This window comes from Ciconia boyciana, chromosome 7 (assembly GCF_034638445.1).
Source record: "Ciconia boyciana chromosome 7, ASM3463844v1, whole genome shotgun sequence".
NCBI lineage: Eukaryota > Metazoa > Chordata > Aves > Ciconiiformes > Ciconiidae > Ciconia > Ciconia boyciana.
The window spans coordinates 7,235,503-7,260,273 of NC_132940.1; the positions used below are offsets into that span (position 1 = coordinate 7,235,503).

Consider the following 24,771-nt stretch of genomic DNA (forward strand, 5'->3'; position numbering starts at 1 on the left):
GGAAAAAAGAAAATTAAAATCACTGGCAGCTAGGGAAGTATTCTGGGTAAACAGATGTTTGGGCCATCTTAATATTCCTTCCAAGGTATCAACAATCAGAAAATATAGTGGGCTAGATCGATTTTTGGTCTGATTCAGTACAGCTGTTCTTACTGCTCAGTAATCTGCTAACCATTCACACCAGATAAGCAGAATGATTGGCTTGAATTACCTAATTTTTATTATGATTTTAGTTAAACCAGGGAAGTGAAAGTTTACGCGTAAGTTCCTCAGTCATGGCCCACATGTGAGGATGTGAGGTGTATATGCTGGACTGAGATGTAGTTTATGGAGTATCTACTGACAATGCCTGAGGAGGAAAAAATGAATGACTGCAGGAGCCCTTCATGACAATCTATATAAAATAGTCAATTCAGAGCATTAACATGAAATCCACATTTACAAATCCAAAGAAGCAACACACAGAAGGACAGGAAAAGAATATTTAATTTTCTATTAAACTTCCAACCAGAATACATCTTCCCAAAACAGAAGTTAAAGCTTTTACATTACTGATAAGAATTTCATAATGATCCACACCAGATTTTCTCAGGAGAAAACAGGCAAAATGTTGGTTGTACTCCCTCTCTGCTCTCCTGGCAAACCTAATCTTTTTTCAAGGTGAAGTATTATCAAATCCTGTGAATCTCAAAGCAATGTTCCTAGTTCCTACTTACTTCTGGATATTTTATTTATTTTTAAATTCCAAATAGTAATAAGAAAAGTATTTTATAGCAAATTCCTAAAGCCTATTCTAAAAAACTGTTGTTAGAGATCCCCTTTATAAGACCATTTTAATTTAAGCGGCAGCAAATTTGTTAGAATGGAAGTCTGAAAGCACTTGTATCACCTGCTATTACAGCTTTAAAAAAAATGCAAGCCATGTAATTGATATGTCAAACTATTTATAACCTTCCTCACTTTCTTCCCAACTAACCTGAACAACAGTAAGCAGCCTCATTCAACTCTTTTATAAAATTTTTCATATTGATTAAAACAAAAATTGTCACAAATACCCACCATATACCATTTGTAAGAATTAGTGCCTCAAAGCTTAGCCTACAAATCTTTGCCACAGACAACCTGATGGAATTTATTAAGAGAATTAAGGTCTCTAACCACAGGATTTAGGTGAAAGAGGTCCAGTCAAACCCACCCTGCGCCATATTATTGATAACGTCTAGTTTCATTCTACTTTTTTGTCCAGAAGATCAAGTACTGACTGTTTACTCTAATGACCTCAAAGTTTAGCTTTGCCTGGCTGAAGTTGTAGATTCTGAAGTTTCATTGCCATGCCCATGTTCCCAGAAACCTTCAACTTGCCTTGAAAGAATGCCTAAAAAGAAAGAAAGATGATATGAAATGCAATACAACATATTACCCAAAATGCACCCCTCCCAAAAGTTATGGACTATTATGTATGCGCAGGTCCTGGCCTGCAGTTTTATAATTCCAACAGTTCTAGCAGATATCTCACATTCATTAACAAATGTATTTTCTGACACTAGAAAGTAGAATAGTAAACTGAGGAAGTTGTATGCTTATTATGTTTGTGATACCTAATGAGAATAAACTTGGTATTGCATGTTTCTTGCATTATCGTAATGATGGAACTGTATACAAAGCAGGGCAGGATACCCAATGCTTTGGTGATGACAGTTCATAGAATAAAAGTTCACTATTTCAAATGAAGATGATAAAGCAATAGTGTACAGTAGATGCCACAACTGATTTCTTACTCAAATCCTCCCCAGCCATTACCGATTTTGTTACTGATGAATTCAGTTTTACAAATCTAGTTTGTGAAGCAGACACACTGAAGATTTGGGTTTTTTCCCCCAGACCTTGTAAAAAGATGAACTGCATGAACTAAAATATCCAAATTGTAGATGTAAAATTGTAATTGCTTCTGAATTTCCTACATGTACGTTACAACATTTCTATAACGTGTTTTACCTTCAAACTTCTCCTAGACACACTTTAGTTTGTGAAAATTCTTATTTACCCTGTGATTACCAGACCAAAAACTTAAAAGAATGTTACCCAGAGCATTTCAAATTTAGAAGTACTGAACAGCAACTTAAAATTAACTTAAACATCTGGTTTACTTGTACACTATGGCTGCTTTTGACACACTGAGGAATAAAAAAATCCCCAAATAATCATAGGCATTTAGTGGATGCTCACCTCAATTTCCATTTTTCAGCATCAAGATTACTCCTTACACTAATGCCAGCTATGAGCGTGAAGCCCTCCAAACAGAGGGCCAACATTCCTCCCTTCTTAAGTCACACTGCAAACACTAGTTTCCCTCTCTTCTCTGCAAACCAAGCACTATTATATCCCCTTCTGGATTACCTACAGGATGTCTGAGATAATATGTGCCCGTTCAGGAAAGTAGATACTGTCTTTCTTGATTAATGTTACTTTGGCCAATTTGTTCAGAGAAAGTCTGAAACTTTCATTTTTCAGATCAGCCATGGCAGTTTTGGAGGAGGGGATTTTTTTACATGATTTCAACTTAAACACACTCAAAAGAAACAAACAAGTCAGTCCTCTTATCATCTCATCTTTGCTATACTTACTGTCTGAGGATTCATTTTCCCAGTCATGAGAGCTAACAGATCAGTGTCAGCCATTGTAATTGTACAATCCGCCTTCTTATCTGTAAGATAGAGTTGACTATGAAGATTCAAACTGAGAGATGAAACAGTAACAGAAGCTGCAACTCCATGAAGAATCTGTTGATACTACAGGTTAGCAAAATGGTACCTGAAGTACATACAAATAAGGGCCATTATAAAAATATCAGCAAGAGATCATCCAAGAGCCAACAGGCATCTGTGCCACCTTGTAGCACAGACCATCCCAACACTACTGAAGAAAGATGGACCTTTCTGAAAGGTGCTAAGAAAATTCATTCCTTGAAAAGAAATAATAATCTACTTGTAATCAGATAGAATGTTAATTGCAAGAATTGACAATCATCTTAAGTTTTATCAAGCTTAAAATTGCTAGTATTAAGATCAACTCAGAATAAATGTTTTTTCCCCTGTGACACTCTCTGAAGATACTCATCACTGAAATTTCAGGCATTTCCTGCCCTCTCCTTCAATGGGAACAACATGTGCATTCTAAAAGGACTAATTTGAATCAATTCAAATCCAGAAGTTTTTAGAATCTTCTTACCAGAAATAAGCTGAAAACTTATTTTAATAAGCTCTGATAGAAATATAATGTATATACCAAAGGACTAAAAACTGCAGGCATCTTTTCCTAGAGTCATCTTATTATTAAACTTAACTTTTTGAAAAAATTTTGTCCATACAACAGAAAACAGTACTTTACTTTTTGTAGTAACTTAGATCAATGAATTCCAAATCAATTCCCCTGTCATGTTTTTGACTAAAAGCTTTATGATGCAGGTTCACAGATACATGAGATTCTGAGGACAGACTGTTGTCTTTGGCTTTTTATTTAAATTTCTAGGATGCATGACTTCAGATACATAACAAGGCATTTCATGGCAAGGGTACAAATCCTTTGTTTCCAGTACTTTTATGGAGTTCCCCACCACCACCCAGTCTGTGTCTTATTTATGTCTTCCTTTTTTAAAATGGAACTTGAAGTTTATGTCAGCTGGTACAGTATTGAAATCAGTCAAGTTTTATTGCTTAACTAGCTGCAGAGGAGAAGTAACTTGACAAGATAGACTGGCTTACCACCTACCACTGTCTCCAACAAAGCAACTGAAGAAACAGCTACAAATTACATCTCTGGCCCAAATTTTAAGAGGTGGGAACAACAAAACCCCTGAGGTTTGAATTTACTTTTTTTTATTATTCTGATTCCAGTAAAAGTCATATGACAGATCTGTCTGGAGCCTCTACCAAAACATGCAATTATCTAGACAGAATTCAGAGTAGAAGACGTTTAGTTCTTGGTCTGAAACATCATGGATTAAAAGTGCCAGTAATAAGAAACGTTTAAAATTAAGGTAGCTCTACACCACTTCTGCTCAAGGTCACTATAGCTTAAACAGGATATGAATTTATATTCTCTTCATTAGTTTTATGTGTTTTCTGCAATAATATAATAAAGTAGCACCGACCTGAATTAACTGCCACAGAGCCTTTACCATTTTTTACATCTACTATCCAAGTTGCTTCTTTCCCACCAGGACCATCTTTTATTTTGAAGGCAAAGACTCCACCAATTTTCTTGACAAATTGCTCTCCTTCCTGTAATGACCATGTAACGTGCAAATTATTCATTTACTTCAAAATAATTTTAAAATAGTTTGAATTAAACAGAAAGTAATTTTAAAACCTTTATCCTTTCTACTAACATAGAAATACCTACTTCCCTCTATTACGCTTCATTTAAACAACTATTAAAAAAAAAACACAAAAAACCCCCACAAACACAAACTATGACTATCTATATTAAAATCTATCAACTAAAAAAAATTACCACTGTCCTAACAGTTTTGTCTTGCTGTAAGTCTGACAAAATGTGATTTCTTCTTCTCATCACACTTACAAAATAAGCAACAAACACCAAACACAAACTTAAAGTTTCTTGTGTTAGCAAGCTCCTTACATACAATCTAAACTTGCCTTTACTGAAATACTCTTATGCAGGTAGGAACTGTCTGAAAAAGACAATAATCTAAAATCATGGCACAACATAGAAAGATTTCCAAGACAGTGAAATTCAAAGCTGTAACACTTGTTTCAATGAGCAGTACTGAGGAAGTGATTGATGCTACTATATTCCCATCAGGTTTCACACATGTTCTGTCATAAATTAAAATCCTGTTGTAGGTAAAAGAAGTAGTCAAATACCTCTTGGAGCTTCTTTTCAATCTCTTTGAAGACCAAATGTGACTTAAATCCATCAACAGCTGCGCTGAGAGGCACAGCGGCAATACGGCCGGTGCTGAAATGAAAAACCCATTCATTTACATACCTTTAGTCACATTTTCAACATCTTCAAATTATCATGAATAGGCCTAACACCAGCGAGAACAGCCACACTGAAACACTTTAGCAGTATAGAGCAACTATATGATATCAAAGTGAAGCTTACTCTCTGATGGGCTTGACAGCTTGAATTACAATCACTTCAAGTATCTATATATTTTTCCATGTATGGAGAGGACATCAATTTTATAATGAAAGTAAATCGTTAATCTTGTTAAGATAAATCAGCAAACACTACTGTCACACCTGGTGTGAAGAGAGAGCAGCACATGCACTATCTCTGAGAACTACCTTTTTTTTTTTTTTTGGGCAAAATGAATCATCTTTTCCTTCCCAATTCATGTGGGTCTCTTAACAGTCACAAGAGGCACTAAGCATTATTCCTGATTCTCTGGAGCAGTCATCCTGCATGGCCTGGCAGTAGCATGAAACCTAATTCTTCATTTCTGCAGAGGAACCCAGAGCCGAAGTAAGTATAAAGATGTCCAAAGAAATGGCAATTCAAGCAGCAGAAAAAACAAGTTTACAGTTATTACCATCTCTGGGCAGCAGAGTTCAAATCTGTGGTCAGGTCTGATATTGTTAAAGTGATAGAATCACTTAAGAAATAATGTTACTAGAACTTATTTGTGTGGTACTAACACTACCCTACAGACGTATGCTAGGGTAGCAATAGTAGGGACTGTCTCATCTGAAGAAACCAAGGCTGTACTAACAGGATGTAAAATCATAAGGTGTCAAAAAAAAGCAGAACTGTTTCAAAGACTAATCCAAAATGGATCAAGTCCTGCTGTCATTTACCTTGATGTACATTCTTGTCAGCTGTTACTAAAGCCCCCAATTACAGGCTAGATCTGAATCCAATGATTAAGTCTACATGCATTGCTGTAGAAAAAATGGTACAAAATATCTTCATAAACCGGAAATGCCACCACCTTTCCCTTAATTACACAATACATAACATCATTCAATTACATAAGCAGTGTCTGAACAGATTAGCTGCGCTGTTTCATTCCACAGTCTGATATACATTGATGCAACTCCTTGTGTCAGGTATCTCGCACGCACAAAGCCTTTGGGAGAACCAAAGGTTTTTCAGCTTCTCTAATGTAAGATGAAACTAGTATTGCTAAGATTTCTTGGTTTTGAGTTGTACCTAAGAAAGAATTTTAAAAAGTCTTAATACCGACGAAGGTGAAGGGAGCTGTAGTAAATTAGACTTGATTTCTTCAGGAGAAATATTATCTATACATGCAAAGCTTTTCCTGACAGGAAGGCACTACTTCTAGCAGTACCCTCAAGGTTAACGGTATACAAATAGCAAGATTCCCTGTTTCATAAAATTACCATATTTTTAAAGACAAAGCTCAAAGCAATGGAAAATAGTATATTCCCTATAACAGTCTTTTCCCCTCTGATTTAAAACCGTGTACCAACACCCACTGCCAAGTTTTGTGAGCATGTTTGAAGAGAATCCATGAGAAGGCATGATTTTTCCTGTATCACACCTATTTTCTCATACGGTCTAACCTCTTACAGATTACAGAAGTGATAGAATTATCGTTTCTGACGCTGTACTACCAAAAGTTACTGCTGCAGCCCTTCAAAGTTAAATTGCTTCTCTCATTACCTCTTCCACAGACTATACTGTCACCTCCCAGGAACTGTACAGGTCTAGCTAAAACAGACATTAGAAATATGAGTTGGGAGGGAACATTTTTTTCTGGAAGTCCAGCAAGTCCATGATAAATTTTATTGTTCACAGGTTTTTAGAGCAAATACAAAGTATTTGCATTAAGCTTTAAAACCAAAACCACAATACCCACAAAGAGTATCTCAATCTTTCTAAGCAAAGCTGAAAGTGAAAACGTAAAGGGAACTGTATATTTTAAAAGTCTCTCCTGAAATTCCAGTATATTTACAAATTTTCAGTATTGTCTCTCGATTCCTGTCCACCCTAACATAGAACTACAGCAGACTGCAAGACAGCTTCATAGCAGTGTTCTCCTCTCACTCTGAAGTATGCTACAATTGCAAGTGCAAATTCTTTAGCCAGGACTGGACAAGTAACATGCCTGAATTCTAACGAGTACTTAGAATACCACATGTGACACATACAGCTGAAAGCAATTCTTCATGAAACCAAACTAGTAACAATTTTAGCAGTGGGTATCTCTATTCCCATAGATGTCTTGCTTTTTTTGGCAAGTCCCTAGTTTCAATTAATTCATTTTAATGTGGCCTGTTTTGTTCCTGGAAGGGCTTTTTTGTTTTGTTGGCTTTTTTTCCTCCAAACATTAGACTTTTCCATACAGGAAATCATGCGAGCCATTTTTATGGGCCAGTTTGTTCTTTTCAATAACTTCTAACTCACAGTGCATATTGTTTATCAGGAAGAAGACACTGTGTAAGTTATAATCACTGTATACACCTGCAGTGCTGTCAATACACAACAGTTCCAACTGCTGAGCAAGTTTTAGCTTACAGTGCAATTTCTTCTTTGCACAGAGGCAAACAGTAATTCAAAAAAAAAACCAAACCCAAAACTTTTGAAACACAAAGATATGGGAGCAGTGTCAATACAAAGTGAGCTTCGTTTACACCACTGCTGAACCCACGGTGAAAGTTTCCAATGAGCATAACCAATACCGGTACACGAACACTGAATGAGCATTTTCATTCAGCAGTGCACTTTCTTGTGCTCTAGAGAGACACAGCCTGAAAGGTGACTATTTTATAAGGTCTTTCAGTTCAGGCAGTGCTTTGTTTCTCCTCAAGAAGTCAGCTACACGCAGAGGGAAGACCTTCAACTGCCCCACCGCTTCTTCTCCCAGAGCATCACGCAGTGGAATCGGACCATCTCGTCTCGGTTAAGCGCTGTGGGCAGCCACAGCCCCGCGGGGCTCTCACCTGGCCGCTCCGGGGAAGCCCATGCCGTAGAGCGTCACCACCGCGGCCCCGCCGAGGCCCAGGTTGTGCTGCAGCGCGACCTTTGCCCCGGGGACCTGCCTCCTCCCGGCCAGACCGCGCAGCTGCCAGCAGAGTTCGGCGCACTGCGCCAGGCCTGAAAAATCGAGCACAGAGCGCCCGGCATGGGGAGAGGGCCACAGGGGGACCCCCCTGCCTCCACTGACCGCACCCTCGCACCCTGCCCTCCCGGACAGGAGAGGAGAGAACAGAAGGGGATTTAAAAACAAATGAGCAAGCTTTGCTCTCCCCGCCAGCTGTGAAGATGGCCGGTTTAGTGCTGGTCCAGCAAAGACACTTGGGAAGTTACAGAAGAACTGGTCATCACAGAAGCGATGCACGCTCTTGAGTACGTGCAAGTTTGAGACTCCAAGTTACCCATTTTTCACATTTCTACAAGACTGCACAGAGAGAAACTAGATAAAGCTACTGCCTAAGAGGTCACGTGCGTGGACAGACAGTGTGAGCTATCTTAAAAAACTCCAATTCTCCAAAGGTCCCTTATCAAACAGATGACTCGGCATCGACTTTTGAATCTCCAAGACACAAATACATGACACTCATAAGCATTTGAAAGTAGTTTTAAGTGCTATGGCATCTTTATAGCAATGCTGTAATAGCTACTCAAGACACCTCAGAAGCATTAGTAGAGCTCACCTCACCATCTTGGCACCTATCTCAGAGTGGAAATCTGAATTCAACATTAGTTTACTAAATCTAACAAACATAAAAATGCAACCAAAGATCTTCTGGAAAAATGTTTTTTTTAATTTGCAATACAAATGCCTACTATTAAAAATGCCCGTAATAAGTATGTATTATACTACAAGGTAAGAAAAAGCCCTAGAATACACAACCGAATTGTGATTAAAATTAGTACTAGGCACAGCTGGTTAAAGGAAGTAAGGCACATACCACAGGCATATTCCATAAACTTCCCTCCCTAATAAGATATTAAATGAATACATGCAACAGGATTTGAGAAAGTTAATTCTTGACAGCTCAGATACCTAGAAATATATTTTCTTGGGAGGCCCAAAATGAAGGTGAATCCCTTTTCACTATAGTCCTGATTTTCAGATCACGTTTACCCTCGGCCTCCCCCTAATATTCTATTGGCTATTTCTGCAATTATGATCTAGTTCCACGCACACACATTTTTTCTTCCCTCCATCATCCACAGACCTCCATCCCTTCCTCTCCCTTCCCCTCCCTTCCCTTAGACAACCGTGTAGGCCTTTGGGCAAGGCAGAAGAGGAATCTGTATTTTATGCACCAAATTTTACGCACTGCCAAGTGAAACATTACAAAGACAATGTGTAAGAAGTTTTATAATGCCAGTCATAGATAAGAAGTAACAGATTTCATTTACACTCTCTTAGTCTCAAGGAGAACATGTACGTGGTACATCCTGCCCTGGAATGGTTTGGAAACTTAAGATGACCGATACAACCTCTGATTAGCATATAGGTAGCCTCAAGACTGTTTTATAGTGAAATTAAGCTGACAGTCTGTAGACATGTCATTTTCTGCATTTTAGTGACTCTTCCCCTTGGCAATAGAGGGAAGCATGAATACCAGTAATTGCCTCTGCATTTATCACTCTGTAACGGACAAAAATTTAACGCATACCTAGCAATGTAATACTCTCATCCTGTTACAGATACCCACAGTCTCATTTACCTGGAGTGTTTTTCCTCCAAAGTTTCCTAATACTTCCCCCCTACACTAACTGCAGATTATCTAGCTGTTACAGCTGTTTAGATTAAGGTCTGTTGTTTTACAAGGTTTCCTCTTCTCCAGTTTTCTGACAACTTCTCATTTCCAAACAAGGAAGGTGAATTATCTTCACAAATCCAAACACATTTTATCCAAGAGCCATCTCATTTGGAAGCAAGCGTAGCAGTTTAAAGAAAACAAAAAACAAAACAAAGGAAAACCTGTGTTTCTGGGAAACGGTGACTAACTGAGCTTCTGTTGTAAACATCAGATAAATATTTTGACCTCCAAGGCTTAACAGAAATAGCTTTTTTTATAGCTAACAAGAGTACAGGCTATTCAGATGCAGTAAAAATCTCCAAAATCTGAATTTTAAAGGATGGCAACATATGAAAATGGTTATTCAAACTACATTCATCAGAAGTTGTACTATTAAGCAATTATTTAGAAAAAAATTTAACCTGTTTTGCAGGTTGCTTTAACAACAACAGAAAAAGTAGCACCATAAAATTAAGTAAGGGCTAATGATCAAATTCACACTCCAGCTCTTTTGGTTTGAGCAATCCTGCATGGTCAACCTGCCCTAATGCGTGCATTAGTTGGAAATGAGAATCAAGTCCAGAGCTTCCTTCTAGTCTTAGGAAGCCCTCACGTTTCATACAGACAAATACCAGTGGGAAGCATCTGCCTGCTCAAGAACTGTATCTCGTATCCAACTGGCATGACTAAATGAAATGTTTTTTTGCATACCTGTAGCACCAAGCGGATGTCCCTTTGAAATCAAGCCACCACTAGGATTAACAACCCATTTTCCTCCATAAGTATTGTCTCCTCTGTCAATCAGGTCACATGCTCTTCCTATAAAACAGTATTTATAAAAGAAAAATGTTCCTTTTTTGGTTTTAAGTGTTTTTTCAATTTTACTGTCACTTACCAAAGATGCTGCATGTCAGTTAAAACCTAGGAAAATACTACACCACAGATTTTACAAAGAGTAGATTGAAATTAGCCAAACTACATTAATGAGACTTGCTTATACTACTGGAGAAAGTGTAACATGGAGAAGAAGTAAAAGGGCTAGTGTTTTGATACAAAAGCTTTTTTAAATTTGCTGTTTGGTGATATAGAGTATTATGATATAATCAATATAATGAAGCTGCTCATTATTTTATTAATGAAACTGCAGTGATAATTACGTTCTTTGTAAAAGAGGGGTTAGTCGTAATTTGTGACCCTCAGGACATGGCGGTCCTGGTGAACACAAAGTGGAACATGAGCCCTTGCCACAAAGAAGGCTAACGGTACCCTGGGCTGCATTAAGACATTAAGATAGTAAATAAAACCACTCATAAGACTAATGCTTAGAATTGCTTAGCTTTCCAGACAATTATTTCCCATGCCTTCAGCGTACAGCTCTCCCCTTTACCCAGTCCCTTACTCCTTTATTCTTGTACCAGCTTCTTCAGCCTACGTTATTAACATCGAAGTCTAAAAAAGATCTGCCACATTTCCTGTACTTATAACTTACTTCTGCCATTAAATGAGAATAGCAGGTTAGTCTTGCACATCTAAATCCACAGTGTGGTTTATGCCATTTCACTGATCTCTATGTCTAATTAGTCTACCATTCCAAGATAAGTTTCACATACATTTAATGTCAGACTGACTGAAAGGTGGTGAGAATTGCTCTACTAAATTACCATACACAAGACTTATTGGTCAAATAGACAAGTACCATCAGGATTCTTCTGTATCTTCGATTAAAGGAATGAAGCTAAAAAGCTTAATGTACCTATTTAAATAATGTCAAACATTTACCATTTTTACTGCAGATACCATAAAAACACAGCAAAGAAGACAGTAAAAAGCAAGCATTCAAAGGCAAATATTTGAAGACCTACAAACACATTAAAAGTCTTCCTGAAGATCTATTAACTTCTGTTTCAGTGAGAAAGCTTAGACTTAATACAATACACCATCTAGTGATAGAGTACGGTATTTTCTCAAAATTAATTAAAAACAAATTAGAGAAACATTATATCAGATGATTATGGAAAGCAAGAATACATTCAGAGTTTAAATATATCAAATACTGAAGTAGCAGTTCAATGCATTATTTACTTGAAATCAAACAAAAACCTCTCCAGTAGAAAATTTTATTGATTTGACTTACATACATAGAACTAAACTCCACTGACATTTAACCTGTTGTAAATCCACTCACTTCAATGAAATTAAACTAATCTGGACAGATTGTGCATTATTATGCAGTTGACTTCAGAGGCATGCTCACAACTTGCCAAGAACTCTGTATTTTCAAAGGCAAAGATGTTTCAAGATTTTAAAAAAAGTCATATCAAAGATAAGTAATTTGGTAAGGCCCTCTATAGGTAATTCTTGTCCAATTTTTGTCTTCTTAACAGTAAATACAAAGATGGAGGGAAATCTTGGCGTAGGTAAGTATATAGCCCTGAAAAAGGAGCATAATACTGAGAAAGATCACAAGAGTCCTTAATTTCTTTGCTCTGCTTGCTTAGAAGAGCCATCCCTGCACAAGCTAGCTGTATGATTTCTCACAGTTGTCCAACTCTCTAATTTGCCTTCTATATTTCTTCAGAAATAACAGTAACACGCTCATTTGTTAAACTAATTCTAGAGTTTGCAAGTCTTCCTTATGTTACTACAGTGGTAACTTGCTTTTCCCTTTTGTGAGGTTAGCTAATGACTTTCAAATATAGAAGATCTGTCCAGTAGACAACTCAAGGTTCTAATTATATGAACAGATAAAAAGTATTTTTAATGCTTTCCATTTTAATAAAATAATGATCTCCATTGATGCTACTACCTTCTGGACAGAGTCCCAGAGCTTCATAGGTAATGAACTCATTAACTGAGAAACAGTCATGAAGTTCGATCACATCAACATCTGTAGGTTTTAGGCCTGCTTTTTCAAAACATTTTTCTGCAGCTTTTTTAGTCATATCATAGCCAACCTGCAACAAGAAGAAATTGTACGTTAAAATATCATTAAAGAAACATAGCTAGCTATTTCATTTCTACACTTAATTTTAAACATGCTTCTATATATCCTGCAAGTGAAAGTAACCTGTAGGAGGTGGCATTCTAATTTATTTTAATGCATCACACATCACAGCATTTAATATTCATACAGTATGAATTGTACAGAAAGAAATAATACATTCTAAGTCTCATTGTTGGCATGTGGAAACTTTTCTGGGGAATATCCTCTATTTTCTCAGTCTTGCTCACAAGCCAAATTGCTCCTTTGCATGACTCAGACCAACAGCCTTGAAACAAATCCTCAAACTGTCTTGCTACCTTTTTCTATCAGCCATCTGACTAGAATTGTATCTGAAACCCAAACAGAACATGACTAGAGTAGAAACTATTGGGTATTCTAATGGTTTGTCTTACATCCAATTATTTTAGTCAATTTGCAGTGGAATCCAAATTTTGCAGTTCAGGTCTTTCCCTTCATTCTACTTAAGCAAGTAATCATGACGATACCCAACAGGTTATTTCAGCTTCAGTATTACACAGACATAAGTAAAATTGTTTTAAGTTTCATTACTCTTATAAACAGAAAAATTAAAGAAACGTGTTTCTTGCTGTTCAAATTGTTTAAAAAGTAGCCTTTAAAAAATTTGTTAAAAACTAGGGTTTTGATAGCTCGTTTATAAATTTCTCACTGTTATTCCACAACCACACTCTTTGCTTACTCCACCTGCCCAAATTAAATTACTTTTACATTCACCATTTGTTTGCTTACTGACATGGAAATGTCTACAGTGTCATTAGGGCTTGCAGGTATTAAAAAAAGCCCCTGAGGAGTATCACGTAATACAGAATTGGAAACCTACCATCTTCATACAACTGTTTTCTTCAAATGTGCTTGGATAATCAGTAACCATCACCTGGGCTAGAATTTCCACAGCTTTTGGTTGCAACTTATGCCTTTTCACAAACTCCTCATTAGTCAAAATTGCAGCTGCGGCACCATTTGATGTGGGACTGATTGAAAGAAAAATAATGATGTCATAATTCTAAATTAGTAATGTCAATCTTTCATAGAATTATCCTTTAATACAAACCAAAAACCAAAAAGGACAAACAAAAAACCACTTTCTCTGGCTGATGCCACTGAAACTGTAAATTCCATCAGTGTTTGCTGGACACTTTCAGTAATACTTATAACAGACATTTGAAAAGCATGACATCAAAATAGAAACGTATCATGAAGGTTTCTCAATTTAGAAAAAATCAAAGCTTCTACTTGGCTATAAACATTGTTAACAACAAGCCTTTGAGGAGTGTATAGGAAAGGCTGAAGAGAAAAACTAACACTTAACAGCAATGGATGCACATCGGTAAAAGATACAGAATGATGCAAGAGCCCCAAAGTACAAAATGTATTTCAGCTTGCTGTATGATACTGTGAACGAGTATCTAGATAGCGTTTGGTCAAGACAGAGATTCCACATTTGTTTTATTCACAAGAAGTTTTACCTAAAATAATCTGTAAATTTAAATAAAAGTCTGTTTGCATGTAAATTAAAATAGATGTCCTACCATATTTGTCTTAACATCAAGATTTATTTCACAACGCTAAGTCCTCTCCTTACCAACACTGTAAGACAGTCAAGAAATCAAAAATTTTGCGAGAATGCAGAACTTCATCTAATGTGTACTCCTCTTGGAACTGGGAATACCTAAGAAAAACATACAGATGCCATCTTAGTTTTAGCACAGCCCTTAGCAGTCAACATACTAATATCACACTATTAGGCAGCTATAGAGCTGTTATTACAAACTATAAGGCACTGGATATAAATTTATGCTGGGTATATTCTCATTCCATAATAAAGAATATACTCTGCAAAGTACTTCTAAAGATAATACTCAGTTTTGCATTAATTTTTAAACAGCAACGTATGCTCAATACGTTGAGGTAGAGTACATTACTCACGGGTTGTTAGTTGAATGGCTATGATTCTTCCATGCAATTTTTGCAAAGTATTCTGGATTTGTCCCTGGAAGGGGAAAGAAAGCTGTGTTGAAATACTTTGTTTACCCAAACAGTGCTAACATAGCATTTCAAATATTGTGTCATAAGAATTTGACCTTTACAAGCGTCTTTACAAAAGACTCATTGTTATCAAGGCTTTCCTTAGAACTCAACTTAGGTCTAAAAATTAGATAAAGACTACTAAACATGGTTGAGTTTTAGCTAACAGAACATCCTACTTGGATATTTAATACTTACTAACATAAAAATACAGAAAATAAGTGCATTTTATTTGAGGTATTATTATATTACTGAAACTTGAATGCTCATTTTCCTATCAGTGCAAAACAGCTGCAGTGAAATATTGGAGTCTAAGTCTAAAATTTTTCCATATACTAGTCTAAAACTAAGTGCAAATAAAAGACGTTCAACAGGCCAGCCTGTTATCTTGGAGCCAATTCCCTTGTCTGGTGGGGGGGTAAGAAATGGCACTGGCAGCAGCCTAGTACTATATATTGAATCAAATACCCGAAAGCTTTTGTCAAACAATTCAGTCCCAAGCCCATCTACCCATCCTAAGACACAAGGAAAAAATGCGGGAAGTTATGCAACCTTATCGCCCAGACCTTACAGAAGCACAAACCATACCACTAGCTTGATTACCAGACATTCTGTATCATAGCCTTAATTTTGTCTCCTGATGGTTTTGTTTGCCTACACATCACCAACCTTTCTGTAGATAACTCTTTATCCAAATGTATTCCCGTATGCGTTAGCTGTAGATGTTGCAGTTGTAGTACTTGAGTAAAAGAAAGGACACTGAATGCTAACTTTTTTTAAAAACAAAATCCTAATATATACTTTTTAAATCACTTCATTAAAACAGGACACTGAAAAAATGTATTTTAACATACCATATTTCTCCATATGTTCTTTGCCAGCGCTTGCAAACATCTGAGGTGCTACTGGAGCACTTGCTAAGCCATATTTATTTATCATAATTTCCAAATGTTTGTCAATTGGATTAGTTCTGTCTGAAAACTAAAACGAATAGACATAGTTATAAAGCAAGTCATAATTTCCTTTTCTTTACAACATTGCCACAAAAGTGCCATTGATTTCAAGCAAAATAGAGGTTTTTCTGATATTTTAACAATTCCACTAGACAGTATGTTGCACGTCAGTGACATGTTTTGAAGCATTCATAATTTCCCAACTATAAGAAAGAGTAAATAAGCAGAAAATGCTTAACATTATAATCACTGCACTGATCATGGCAAGGACCACTCCTATGTGACTTCCATCACAGTCACTATTTTCAGCAGAGGACTTCAGGTATTTTTCACCTCAGCTGAAAATCCTACAGTTAATATAGTTCCAAGTTATAAAATTAATACTGTATTAGTATTTTCAATGAAACTTAGATGAAATATCATAAGCATGTTAAAGATAACTCCTACTAATTTCAATTGTAAACTCATTTAAAGTTCTTAAATTTAACATTTCTCACCCAAACCTCTGCATATATTATCAAATTTGGCAGTTCTGTAGTTAAACGACATATGGGCTCTAATATTACTTGCCGTAAGGCAAAATACAACAAAACCCCCACACTTCTCCAGTAAAAACAAAGAAGAGACAAGAAAGAAAGGTTTACAGAAGCCCTTAGTTTGTGGGAAAGTGTGCTAACTGGTCAACTGACTAAGCATCAACCCAAAAGCCAGAAGACCCAGATTCTTTCTTTGATTTGCTGTGTCATTTTGAGAAAGACACATCAATTGCTCAATGCTTCAGTATTCTATCTGGTATTTTCATTATTCTCTGTTAACCTTGCCTTTAACATATTCTTGGCAAAATACTAAAAGCATGACATACTACATAAAACCAATTCTAAAACATTCCATACAAAATTTGTATATCATAGCTGCAATCAGAATAATAAAACTCAATAAAAGTTTCCATGGATCAAAATAATGGTTTATTTTGTAATCATCTACAGCAACATCTTAAAGCAACTGGTATTTATGAGAATATGTCTCAGAGAATGCGGTGTATTTCATCCACAAATACAATGAAATGTATAAAGTGTTTCACACACTTACACCTGAAGCAAGGGACCCTTTTGCCATCCTCTCAAAGCCAAGTGCCAGAACACAATCTGCCAAACCTTAAAATAAAATTTGTGGCTATTTAAAACACAATGTAATTATAAATGACATTATGTACTAATAACTATTCAATTACAAGAAATATACACAGACACCTACCAGCTGCTCTTCTTCCTTTCTTTATTTTTGAAAGACAGTCAAACTGGGGTGGGAATGGTATTGATACAAACATATTGATACTGAAGAATGAGAGATCACTACAGGGTTTGGGTTTATTTTTAAACTGTTTGACAGCAATTATCTTAGATGACCAAGCACTTATGTCTCTGCTACAAATACTAGAATAATCATACAGAATGTTACTATAGTTTTCATTACAGAAACATCAGCATTTAAGTGCAAGAAAGTATCAAAGTCCACACAGGAACTGCAAAAACAGAAGGAAACACTCATCTGTCAGTTCAAAGCACAGTCTGTCAGAAGGCATTACTCTCTTCCCCTCCCTTCCAAAAATGCGTTAGTTTAGTAACTTCGAGTTAAAAAAAAAAGAAAAAAAAAGCTAAGCTTTTTAGCAGATTCTTCTCTCCTTTTCATCCTGCAGAGTCTAGTGTCTTGCAGTACTATAATGCAACTTGTTCTGCACTACTCCAAACAATTATTCCAGAACAAACTTAACTGGCTTACTACTTACTAGGTTCATACAGCTTACGACACAGGAAAGGACATTTATATCCATATACCATCTTACTGCATCACAGACATAGTCTCTTAGGTGCATACATAATGCTCTAGTTCATAGTGATAGTCTTACTCTTTTAAGTGCTTGGTCTTACATTTGTATATACAACTGACCAACCTTTTCAGCTGAGTGAGGCAGAAAACACAATTTTGCCTATGAGGACAGGACATTTACAACTCAGAGTACTCGCACATTCACTAGTTCCGTTCTTCATTCAAGTTATATTTATAGAAATAGAGAATATGTATTACCCAGCCCCAGAGCAAAACAACTCACCTCCTTCTACTAGTTGTCTGGCCATGAACAAAGCAGTTGATCCAGTAGCACAGTTGTTGTTAACATTAATTATAGGAATGCCAGTTAAACCCAAACCATGATAGATAGCCCGTTGTCCACAGGTTGAGTCACCTTTATACAGAGACACAACATTAAAATAAGGTACATACTCAAAACGTAGCAAAAAGAAATCCCACCATGTATGTGCAATGCTACCACTTAAAGTGTAAACTTGAACTTTTGAACTGTCATCTTGAGTATGTCTCTCAAGTATCCACAGTACAAGAACCTTAGAAACAAGATGAAAATCATCAGATTTTAAAAACAGAAGTTTGTCCTGCTTCTGTGATAACAGGCTGTGAATCAACAGAAGGTAACTGGACTGGACAGAAACGTCTTAGTGGTGCGGCTTGGAAGCTGCTACAGGTATCACAGCTGACTGACCCTACTTCAGTTGCCATAATACAGTCATTAATAGAGAAACAGGAAGAAAGTTAATGAAAAACTCTCTTTGGAATGGAAACAGATTTCCCCATAACAGAAATCTGACTTTGACTGCTTTGAGAAATACATCAGGCATCTGTGAATTGGAGTGACAGGAAAAGGTTCAAACCAGTCATTTAACACCTTCTCCTCTATACAATAAGCAGTGACTGCAAGTTAAAAGCTTCTGCTGAAGGTGTCTACTAGAAATCTGTTTGAGGGTTGTGCTGGTTTTGGCTGGGATAGAGTTAATTTTCTTCACAGTACCTAGTACGGGGCTGTTCTGTATTTGTGCTGGAAACAGTGTTGATAACTCAGGGATGTTTTCGTTACTGCTGAGCAGTGCTTACACAGAGTCAAGGCCTTTTCTGCTCCTCACCCCACCCCACCAGCAAGGAGGCTTGGGGTGCACAAGATGTTGGGAGGGGACACAGCCAGGACAGCTGACCCCAACTGACCAAAGGGATATTTCATACCATATGGTGTCACGCTCAGCGTATAAAGGTGGGGGAAGAAGAAGGAAGGGGGGACGTTTGGAGTGATGGCGTTTTGTCTTCTCAGGTAACAATTACGCGTGATGGAGCCCTGCTTTCCTGGAGATGGCTGAACACCTGCCTGCCAATGGGAAGGAGTGAATGAATGCCTTGTTTTGTTTTGCTTGAGTGTGTGGCTTTTGCTTTACCTATGAAACTGCCTTTATCTCAGCCCATGAGTTTTTTCACTTTTATCCTTCCAATTCTCTCCCCCATCCTGCTGGGGGCGGGGAGTGAGAGAGCACCTGTGTGGGGCTTAGTTGCCGGCCGGGGCTAAACCATGACAGTCCCTTTTGGCGCCCAACATGGGGCTCAAAGGGCTCGAGATAACGACAGGTTTGATTGGAATGTGCTAGATTTATAGCTGTTAAGCTATTAATTGGCTGGCTCCTGTGCTTGCCATGGGGCTTGCTTGCCTCACTATATGTTGGAGTCTCGTGCTCATTAGTGGCTGCTTTTTGCTTTCACTGCTTGCTGTACTGCTGCACTGCTGATCATCTGACTCTGCTGTGCCTGGGAACATTCTGATGAGAGCAATGGCCATACGCCTGGGCTGGCAGATGGCCAGGGCATCGCTGCTGTTTCTGTGCTGCTGCACTGGACAGGCTGGAACTCCAGTGTGAACTCGAGTCGAAGGGACTGTGACCTGTGGATGAGTCCACACGGGAGCAGGACACCCCGAAGCATCTGTGGCTGTGGATAAGCCCATGCCAAAGCAGGTACATCTCAAAGCATCTGTGGCCATGGTTATGTCTGTGCCGCAGCAGGTATATCTCTGAAGGCATTGTGGCCCTAGAGAAGGCCACACTGGAACAGGTGCACCTCAAAGCGACTGTGGCTGTGGATAAGTCTATGCCGCAGCAGGTATAGCCCTGGCGAGACTGGCGCACAGATAAGGCTCCACTTGGAGCAGGTACACCCCTAAGGGACTGCAGTCTGTGGATAAGTCCAAGCCGGAGCAGGGGCAAGGGGAGGAGTTCACTGCAATGTTACACCCTATCACCTGGCCCAAAGGGACCAGGGGTGGAGATTGTAATGGAAATACCTTTAAATTATTGTAACCTAGGATTTGAGTTGTACGTTATAGGAATTACTATAGCAGGAACCACCTGAACCAATGGAGGACAAGCCTTACAAGAAGCAGCGTGAGTGCAGCAGTGACCCAATCTGAGCTGGCTTTGGTTGCGCAAAAACTCCATGCAACACACCAGGTCTCCTGTCCTGGGTGACCACTGTAACAGATAGAGCCCAAAGTCATGGCCTAAATGAACTCAGTGGACATTTTGTGGAAATTTCACAGACATTTCACAGGGGTGGTCCATAGACTAGGGGAATGATATCTGTGTATTATATCAAAGGATGGGAAGGGTGGTGGGGGTTAATGATGATGTATTGGAGAGTGTGGGAACTGAGCATGACGTAAATAGTATGGAATAAGGGGTGGAGAATGTGCTAGTTTTGGCTGGGATAGAGTTAATTTTCTTCACAGTACCTAGTACAGGGCTATGTTTTGGATCTGTACTGGAAACACTGTTGATAACACAGAGATGTTTTAGTTGTTGCTAACTAGTGCTTATACTAAATCAAGGACTTTTCAGCTTCCCATGCTCTGCCAGGTGCACAAGAAGTTGGGAGGGGACACAGCCAGGACAGCTGACCCCAACTGAAAAAAGGGATATTCCATACCATATGGCATCATGCTCAGCATATAAAGCTAGGGGAAGAAGAAGGAAGGGGGGACCTTCAGAGTGATGGCATTTGTCTTCCCAAGTAACCATTACGTGTGATGGAGCCCTGCTTTCCTGGAGATGGCTGGACACCTGCCTGCACTCAACCCTCAAGTTTTCTAACTTTTGCTCTTCCAATTCTCTCCCCCATCCCACCAGGGGGGAGTGAGTGAGCGGCTGTGTGGTGCTTAGTTGCCGGCTGGGGCTAAACTACAACAGGGAAGTAGTGAATGAATTCCTTGTTTTGCTTTGCTTGCGTGCATGGTTTTTGCTTTACCTATTAAACTTGCTTTTATCGCAACCCACGAGTTTTCTCACTTTTATCCTTCCAATTCTCTCCCCCATCCCACCGGGGGGAGTGAGCGAGTGGCTACGTGTGGCTTAGTTGCTGGCTGGGGTTCAACCACGACAAGGGTCCTGCTGGTAATGAAGGCAGGGCAGCACTGCGTTGGTATGTGAACAACTCAGTTTTGTCTACATCAGCTGTGAAGCCTTATTCTGAAGCCTGACTAATGCATGTACTGTCAATAATCTTATACAGTACATTAAACCATGGTTATGTTTCTATATATGTCCATAGGATTCAAATAGTTATGAACCTCTCACAGAGCAGATCTCATCTATCACTTAGAGTTGAGTCCAAGCAGATATTTCTTATGTGCTCTTGGGCTGAAAGTGCAAGCACACAGTACATGTTTGATCCCCAAAATACCCCTAGGAAGTGTCTTCAACTCAAAAGCAATGGATAAACAAACATATCCATTCCAGTGTACACACAGCATCACACAAAAAAATAAAAGAATTTTCAACTCTATTGGCATAAACATTATAATACATAAGTTTTGCACCACTTGAATAAATATACCACCTGATCTTGCTGAAAGAGCTGCTTGTATAAAACACATTTGCAAGACACAGTTTTATGGAAGTCTTTCCATAGCCATGACTAGAACTGTAAACTCCAAAAATATACAGACATAGATCTGCGATCACTAAAAATAATAATTTTTGAAAAGTTTGAGACAGTTCTACAAACTGACACAATTAAATATTATAACCTGAAATTGATGGGATCCCCCTTACTTTTTCCACACAGATGTCTGCAAATGTCACGGACATCACATCCCAATCAAATTACATTACTTACCATAAACATAACCCACACATGCCTGCTCCACCGCTGAATAAGGAATCCCAGCATCAGCTAAAGCCTTTTGGCCTGAAAAAAGTTTAAAAGTTGAAGAAAAAAAACCCCAACTTGCACAACCATAACAAGCAAACCTAGAGTAGTATGTATGATTCATGCATTCACAAAACAAGAAAGAGAGAAAGCTGTAAAATTCCTTATTATATGATGTGAATGGTTAATATAGTCTTGCATCTTAATTCTCATAAAGACAATTTTGCAGTATTTTGAGTTCTGAACAAGGTCCTTTATCAGAAAATTTCATGCAATCAATTCTGTGTTCATGCACAAAAGTTGTTTGTCCCAATGAAACCATGTTTGAATAATATAGGTAGGTATGAAATAATTTCAGCGTCCAATTCAATTTTAAGCTATCCTTCTGACTTCAGTACTGGAAGGCAGCGAGTTGAACAGGTCAGTTATGGATTTTGTGAAAGTGTTCTTTTTTATCAGTTTTAGATTTGCTTTTTATATGTATCTATTTACTGAACAGTAGCTGTTCCTTCATATGTATAATAAAAAGATTAACTGCAAAACTTAAAATAAGTGTCAGCAATCAACCTAAATGCTTTCCTTATTATTAAATTACCTGCCTCCTTAGCCATGTCAGGGTAATCAACGCTCTTCTCACTAGGCTTTGTGAACTGAAAAGAAAAAAATTAAAAGAAAAAAAAAGGCAAATCAGTGATATTTAATACATCTTTTGCTCAAATTGGTATATTTAAAAGCTTTATATTTAACTTAGAAACAGGTTTGTGAACAATCAGTTTTAAATAATGCAAACAATTTAATTGACCCAAAAGCGCATGCACAAAATCTGCACAATTCTCAAGTGCTACTGTCAAACCCTGTGATGGCTAAAACCAGAAAACAGTGCAATTTTATGGAAGCTGAGGACCATTTTTGCTCAGTCTTAAAGAAGATCCATTACTTGTATGGAGATGGACAATAACCCTGTCCAAAGCCTGTGGGTGGGACAGAGAACAACTGTCATCTTCACCGCTTCATTATAATACATGACATAGTCTTTGCTAAGGCTTTGATAAATACTTCCCTTCCACTTTATTTTGTTATACTCCTATTTGTAACAAGAAAATGCTCATTCTTTGTAAAGAACTTAATTCTACATGAGCCTCCCTTTCCCAAGCCTTACTCCCCTTTGTTACAAATCATATCGTACCTTACCCCTCACCACTGGAGGTGGTATTTCTCTTTTCTTTGTAGTATGACTCATCAGAGTCCACCAACAAATACATGTTTTGCATTTTTACATCATTAACAAAAAGCATCACTGCTAAAAAAAAAATCCTCATACTAACTACTTATAGTTCTACAAATTATTTAACCTTCACTGTTAGTATATAAAAGTTAATTTGCTACCTCCTTATGCTTAGCTCCCCAACTCCAGTCTTTTGCAACACTTCGCTGTACTTTCTGTAGTGCCTCCTTTCCTTAATTTAGACAGACAACCTTTGTACTGAAGGTCATAAGAAAAATCAGTCAGTGAATTGATCATTGTAAAAGTCTGTAAGAGCGATTGACGTTACTTGGGCTAACAAAGAGAGAAAAGAGTATTGACAATTTCTCAAATCACACTAAACTGGTAACTGAGACGATCCACTTTTGAAAATGAAAGGCATGGTGTGTGGAACTGACAATTACACAGGAAACACGGATTGTTGTTTTGAGAAGGTATACCAATTTTTAGAAGACATTACCTCATTAAGATTAAAAAAAGAGAAAGGATACAATCCTAAAAGACTTCATAATAAAATGCTTAGGATGGTGTCTGACAAGTTTTAGTTGTCTCTTCCACGCTACTGTTCCTTCCTTGAGCACATCACAAATGAGTTTAAGGTGAGGTCCAATAACTTCCAAAACTACATTCTGTGATCCAGTCCAATAAACACAATTAACAGAATGAAGTCTTTTACCTTTTATTTCCTCCCCACCACATCATATGCTGGAGAAATACCCATGCAGCAAAAAAGAAAAAGTTCTTTAAAAAAGGTGGGGGGAGGTTCTGACTACTCTGGCAAATATCAAACTCATATTGAGTTTCATCCACTGAGATAAAAAAGGTTCCTTTAGCTTTTGCTCCTCTTCGAAAATATGCCATGCTGTGTGAACTCTGTGTCGGCAACCGAATGCCCAGCTACAGAAACGCATCAGGAGAGTACCTGCAGGGCATCTGCTCTGCTGCCTCCAGTTCCCCCCCGAGCCCACCAGCTCCCCGGCCCTTCAGAGCGAGGGGACGAGCCCTTGACCAGAGGTTGCACTAACACGGGGACACGGTCTGGCCGTTTTAAGTCTGCGATATCGACCTGCTCAACGGAGCTCCACAACGTTTAACTTGGCCGGCGAACCCGTCCTCCCTGACATACCAACCAAAGGTGAACTTTGCGTGGAGGGCGGCGGAGCCGCTATCGCCCAGGCCTGACCCGCAGGCCCAGGCTGGCACCGCACGCCTCTCCTCTGCAAATGTCCTGAGACAGCAAGCGTATTTGGTGAGGGGCCTTAGCCCCACCTGCGGAGGAAGCGCACGGCTCCCACAACGCCGCCTCCTCCCCGGGCCCGCCTCAGCCGCCGGCGGGGCGCCAACACGGGACGCCCGAAGGGGAGACGCCTCAGGAGCGCCGCCGAGCCAAGACCCGCGCGGGCCGATCCCCCACCCACGGACGCCAAGTTTCGCTCTGCCCTCCCGCACGGCCTCAGCGCGCAGGCGGTGCCGGGGAGGGCGCAGGCCGGCGGCGCGGAGCTGGGCCGGCGCGGCGGACAGCGCCGTACCTTGGTCATACCAACGCCCACCACGAACACCCGGCGCCCCATGATGGCGGCAGCGGGCGCCCGCGCGCCCCCTCCTCCCGCGTCCGTCCGGCCCAGGCGCCGCCGAGACCCCCCGCGCGGGCAGCGGCGAGCGACAGCGGAGCGAAGGGGCGGGGCGAGCGCCCGGGAGGCGGGGCATCGCCACCGCCTCCCCTCC

General features: G+C 38.9%; 1 protein-coding gene across 3 annotated transcripts; it reads right to left on the minus strand.

Annotated features, from left to right (window-relative positions):
• Positions 1-468: 468 nt before the first annotated feature.
• On the minus strand, positions 469-24,734 carry SCP2 (sterol carrier protein 2). Of its 3 annotated transcripts, XM_072868636.1 has the most exons (17): positions 24,576-24,675; positions 23,169-23,265; positions 22,378-22,432; positions 21,750-21,821; positions 17,860-17,991; positions 16,839-16,903; positions 15,651-15,777; positions 14,698-14,761; positions 14,354-14,440; positions 13,592-13,742; positions 12,556-12,703; positions 10,461-10,568; positions 7,935-8,088; positions 4,887-4,980; positions 4,151-4,280; positions 2,625-2,704; positions 469-1,375 (listed from the first exon to the last, which is right to left on the minus strand). In XM_072868636.1, exons 3-17 carry the CDS (start codon positions 22,391-22,393, stop codon positions 1,280-1,282), a joined length of 1,524 nt encoding a protein of 507 aa, XP_072724737.1. In that variant the 5' UTR covers positions 22,394-22,432; positions 23,169-23,265; positions 24,576-24,675; the 3' UTR covers positions 469-1,279. The 3 variants fall into 3 exon arrangements, 2 of the variants coding, with proteins under 2 accessions (XP_072724737.1, XP_072724734.1); XM_072868633.1 differs by lacking the exon at positions 23,169-23,265 and having other exon boundaries at positions 24,576-24,734; XR_012043546.1 differs by lacking the exons at positions 469-1,375; positions 7,935-8,088; positions 23,169-23,265 and having other exon boundaries at positions 24,576-24,734.
• Between the last annotated feature and the right edge of the window lie 37 nt (positions 24,735-24,771).

Coding starts and splice junctions, on each gene's coding strand:
- SCP2 (XM_072868633.1), bottom strand. CDS start 24,617: ATGGGGCGCCGGGTGTTCGTGGTGGGCGTTGGTATGACCAAG. Junction 22,433..24,575: donor TGGGCGTTGGTATGACCAAG/GTACGGCGCTGT, acceptor TTTTCTTTTCAG/TTCACAAAGCCTAGTGAGAA. Junction 14,441..14,697: donor AGCCATTCAACTAACAACCC/GTGAGTAATGTA, acceptor TGTTTTTCTTAG/GTATTCCCAGTTCCAAGAGG.